The sequence below is a fragment of the Tachysurus vachellii genome, chromosome 10, assembly GCF_030014155.1.
Source record: "Tachysurus vachellii isolate PV-2020 chromosome 10, HZAU_Pvac_v1, whole genome shotgun sequence".
Taxonomy (NCBI): domain Eukaryota; kingdom Metazoa; phylum Chordata; class Actinopteri; order Siluriformes; family Bagridae; genus Tachysurus; species Tachysurus vachellii.
The window spans coordinates 26,784,580-26,789,579 of record NC_083469.1 but is presented as its reverse complement, the minus strand read 5'-3'; the positions used below and the strand labels follow the sequence as shown (position 1 = coordinate 26,789,579).

Here is a 5,000-nt window from a genome sequence, read left to right as displayed (position 1 = left end):
AATCAAAAGGTACAGGGAAACCCGTGGAGGAGCTGGAGATGGGGAAGATGTTCTTCTCCACTGGAAATGTGCTCATGTTCTGTAGAGAGAGAGACGTTATAGAAAGAAGATTAAAAGCTCGTTCAGAGAGCTTCCTGTATGTTGAGCCACTGTGGAGTGCGAGATGGTGAAAAGGTGTTAATGTTTCTTCTGCTAGGATAAAGTGTCCTTAGTGCGGACTAAGCTACGTTCAGGCGGAACGAACGATCTCACCGTTCTCTCGTCCGTCTCTCGCCATCGTAGAATTTACCTTTTCTGAAATTTACCTGACCTGAGGTTTAAGCTGGTGAGAGAATCCCTTTTTTTTTCCAGCAGCTTAGCAAGAAAACATTTGATTCATTTCTTTTTGTTTGTTTTGTCGAAATAACGATGTTGTAACTCACAGCTCCGGGGTAACAATAAAGATTGTGAAGTTACAGGATTCCAAAAACTGAACACGTTAGATTTAGTGCTAAGTGCAGCGGGAACTAAAGCCATTATATGAACCTGCTACTGCTTAATGATTCCACTGACTGCCTGCAGCTCAGGGGGTTCAGCCTGAAACCCAGAGCTAAAGCAGATCAATGACAAGCACAAATGTACAGTTATATAAACCACTGTACTATCATTTACTCAAACCTTAATGTGTCTGCAGTCTGAGTGAATTCTCCCTCGCTCGCATAACCATGGAAACTTGAATCTGCTGATGATGGAGCTGTGATTATTTTATGTCCGTAAAAACCGTTGAATTCATTCACCTACAGACACATCGACAAATCCGTTGAACTTTTCCGTCCGTTCGTCCGATCGTCTGTTCGGACGGCTCGTTTTCTACTTATCCATCAACGATCCATCTCTCCGTGCATTGTATCGTTCGAATTGTCCATACACCGATCGGTCCGTACACCGATCCACCTGTCAGGAGCTATCAGTCTACTAACGATGTTGGAGTAGATGATAAGTGATTGTGTATCAGCGCTACAGGATAAAGTTCATGTGACAAGCCGACACGGTTCGGTCGTCTCTACGCTCTAAAAGGACACAGACCGGTCAGGGACTAATGGAACGATCAGGCTTCCACCTGACACCTCCATGCATGCCATGTCCTTACTTCAGCCTCACTACAACACTAGCAGTGATGTCCATGGAATCTGCTAAAGACTCGCTAACGTTCAGCTGTACACTCCAGCTACAGAGACGGAGTCCTGTCTGATTATGGTTAAAGGTGCGGTGCACGATGTTTGAAAGCCAATGTTGACATTTGAAATCACCAAAACAAACACGCCCCTAACCCAAATGGGTGTCACCCCTGTTTTGATAGCTCCGCCCCACACATTCATTCATTCATTCACTCATCTTCTACCGCTTATCTGAACTACCTCGGGTCACGGGGAGCCTGTGCCTATCTCAGGCGTCATCGGGCATCAAGGCAGGATACACCCTGGACGGAGTGCCAACCCATCGCAGGGCACACACACACACTCTCATTCACTCACACACTCACACACTACGGACAATTTTCCAGAGATGCCAATCAACCTACCATGCATGTCTTTGGACCGGGGGAGGAAACTGGAGTACCCGGAGGAAACACATACATACATACCCACCCACACATACATACATAATTCAGGCAACTATTATGGCGGAACCTGCTGGGGCAGCTGGCCGAGGGGATATTTTTATCAATAAATGGGTTATATTAATAAATAAATCAGCAATAAATCAGCGCTGGAAACCTGATTCTATATTAACACGGGTCCTCCTTCGTCATGACCAGAGACTGACATCGTCATCAGTAGGTTTTGTTAAGATTATGACAAGGGCGGTAGGGACTGGGGACGAGTTGTCCATAAACAATGTCCAATAGGTCCTCTAGAAGACCTTGGCCTGGTCAGATTAGCTTGGTCAGGAGATGCATGAGGTAATTTTGAGCCAATGATTGATGATGTTTTGCTTTTACATATGATCTTGGCCCTTCATCCCTCACGCTACATGTGGAGTGTTGGGTCCTGCTGCGCAGCTGAGCACAATAAATTGTGTAACCTTTTTACTCTCGCTCGTGTCTACCAGTGTTATACTTTATTCTTTAAATCTCTCTAAGCTCGGAACTTCCACAACATCGGTCTGACTCAGTTTTCTGAAGCATTTCTCAAACATCATGCACCCTGCCTTTAATGACTGCTAAATGAATATGGCTTTTCAGATTATGATTACGCTTTAATTAGGAGCACAATAGAAATACTGTTCGTCGGACTCGTCCTGTCTGTCTGTTCTTTCAGCGGATGATCATTTGAATTAATGCTCCATCGGAGCAAATGTCAAAGCAGACTTTCTTTGTAAAGCGGTGTGATGAATGTGACCTGATTTTCTGTCATGTCACATTTTGCTTAGAAACCAAGTGATGGAATTAACCTGGAATTTATACATGAGACATTTTTGAGCGGCAAACAGTTCAAAAGATTGAGTAAAATAATTACGGGCTGTTCAGCCGTCTGGAACGAAGCGAAACATATTTTCTTCAGTAAAAGAGCACATCCTATGCCGGTACTCTTTCGGTCACTCACAGCCCCCCACATTTCTAACACAGCTAGTGAACTGAGCTTTACTGTTGCTTAGCAACTTTTGAAGTAATCCAACAAGGACAAATCACCCAGCGAGAATGCTCACGGACTGCACAAAAGCCGCCTATGTTCATACTCTCGGGGGGGAATAAAAAGAAATGTGCTGCTGCTGTCGGCTGCATGGTGTAGGCTTTACTACATTTACGCTACCTAGCAGCAACCCGGCACATACTGAAAAAAAAAAACCAAAGAACTCAAAGACCTCGTCTGTGCAAACACAAAGTGCTCAGATAACTTCTGATGTTTCTTCAGAGACTTGAACAAGAGACATATTTATCTGGCGAACGAAAGCGGTCACTAAAAATCCAATACGTGAACACTGAGAAACATTTTAATTTAGTTCCACTTTAAAGGTGGGGTCTCCGTTGTTTGAAAGCCAATGTTGACATTTGAAATCACCAAAAACAAACACACCCCTAACCCAAATGGGTCCCACCCCTGTATTGATAGCTCCGCCCCACACATACACCAGACAATTATAACCCAAGTATAACCCAGGCAACTATTATGTCAGAAAGGTTTAGCTCCGTTTCACGCCGAAGACGTTCAGTTCTCTCCAGCGCTGGAAAGCTGATCCTATATTAACACGTCCTACTTCTTACCTTATCGTAAGTCTTTCTTCTCTTTCTTTCTTTGTTTTTATCCTCCATGTCAATGTTAAAACCGCTTACTGCTAATGTCACACATGCGCACTGAACACTCTCTCCGCCGCATATTGACAAGCCCCGCCCCTTTCTGCTCATTGGCTACACGTTTGTTTTGTTTTTGTTTTGTTTGGCGGCCCGACTCGGTTTTCTGAAGCATTTCTCAAACAACGGAGACCTCACCTTTAAATAAAAGTCATTATTTATTTTTTAGCTCTATTAACCGATTTGTGCTCTTAAAAAAAACCTTTGGTGTGTTTTGCATAAAAAAATTTTTTTATCCTAGATTTTTATCCTTTATATGGATGACAGGAAGTTTACACGTGTAACTGTATTAGTTTTTTTCCCCTCCCTTTTACTTTACTGACAAGTTTTTGTGTAAAACTTTACAATCCTTGATCGTTTGAATTTGTCGGTGTGTCGTCTGAACACGTGCAACATCAAAAAATAAAATCTAATATATCGTCGCTGTCAGACGGAATCCTCGTATCTCCAAAACCATTATTTTTCAGGAAATTAAAAAAACGCCATACCTTATCTGCAGTACACAGGGTTTAGTCCGCGTTACAGTGGATTGTCTTGCACTAAATTCCTGTCCTCAGACGAGCACCAGAACTAGCGGGGGTCACGATTTTTTTTTCTTTGAGCCCAGTGTTTTGAAGACATTTACCTCAGAAGACGTGTTGATTCGTTGCGACTCTTCTTGAGGAGAAATATGCCGTGAAGCTCTCCCACGGAGTGAGGAAGAGGTGGACAGTTGAAGTGTCCAATGGAGTTATGAGATTTGCCCTCAAGCTATTTTCAAGACTTTAGATTGGTTAATAACTTGTAAAAATAACAGACCCACGTGGGGACTGACCAATAGCATAGATATGTGAAAAAATATGAAATTGACCAAATTTGGACATACGAGGTTTCCGCCCGACAGCGACGATATATATATATTAGATATATATTAATATCCACAACCATACTGGGACATTTTCCTGAGTTAGAAAGTCGGGGTACTTACGAAGGCTGAAGGCAGGAACAGAACCCCGAGCTCGTAGGAACGTACCATCATCTGTGTATTGTTTTTCTCCAGCGCACCCCAGGCAGCCTTGGACAAATTGGCACTGTGGATCATACATGCAGGAAAAAAGCACAAAAAATATTTTAATTAAAAAAAAACCAGCTTTTTTTTTTTGTGGTGGTTCCACATACAGTATGTAGCCTGGTCTTAGGTCTGAGTTATTTTCTGTAGTAATTAAAGTAATTTAAGCAGTAAATATTTGTGAGTGCAGTTTTGTGATGTCACAAAATATAGTAACGCTATCCAATCGCATTCGGTATGCAAATCAAACTGGAAACTTAGCCACAAGCCTCAGAATTAGCCTGGATACTTTTTAGTAGACAGATTATTATTCAGTGATTCTGAAATATATGCTAATAGAAGACATTTACCGCACGAGGCATGATCGCTAGGATGACAACCGTTACAATCACAAACGTTACACAGTAACAGCACTGTGAGAGCTCCAGAGCCTGAGCAAGAGCGAGTCAGGATGCTGATGTTGGAGTGAAAACGTACTTCAAGCTCAGCTGCGTCCGACTCAAGAGGCTTTAATCTTCATGAAAGAGAACATCCCTGTGTAAATGTACCAGTGCTCCACACACGGGCTGATGCACACCGTCCAGCAGGAACAACTTAGAAGGATATGAGAGTGGGAAATAT

The 5,000-nt window shown here is 42.8% G+C and overlaps 1 protein-coding gene across 2 annotated transcripts in view; it reads right to left on the bottom strand.

Annotated features, from left to right (window-relative positions):
• The window catches only part of tdp1 (tyrosyl-DNA phosphodiesterase 1), a 27,047-nt gene that overhangs the window by 4,937 nt on the left and 17,110 nt on the right, over positions 1-5,000 (bottom strand). For both annotated transcript variants that reach the window (XM_060880493.1, XM_060880495.1), the window contains 2 exons: positions 4,299-4,401; positions 1-79 (listed from right to left, as the gene is read on the bottom strand). The exon at positions 1-79 is cut by the window's left edge and continues 27 nt beyond it. In XM_060880493.1, coding sequence (XP_060736476.1) covers positions 1-79; positions 4,299-4,401 — 182 coding nt within the window. The remainder of the gene's footprint in view (positions 80-4,298; positions 4,402-5,000) is intronic.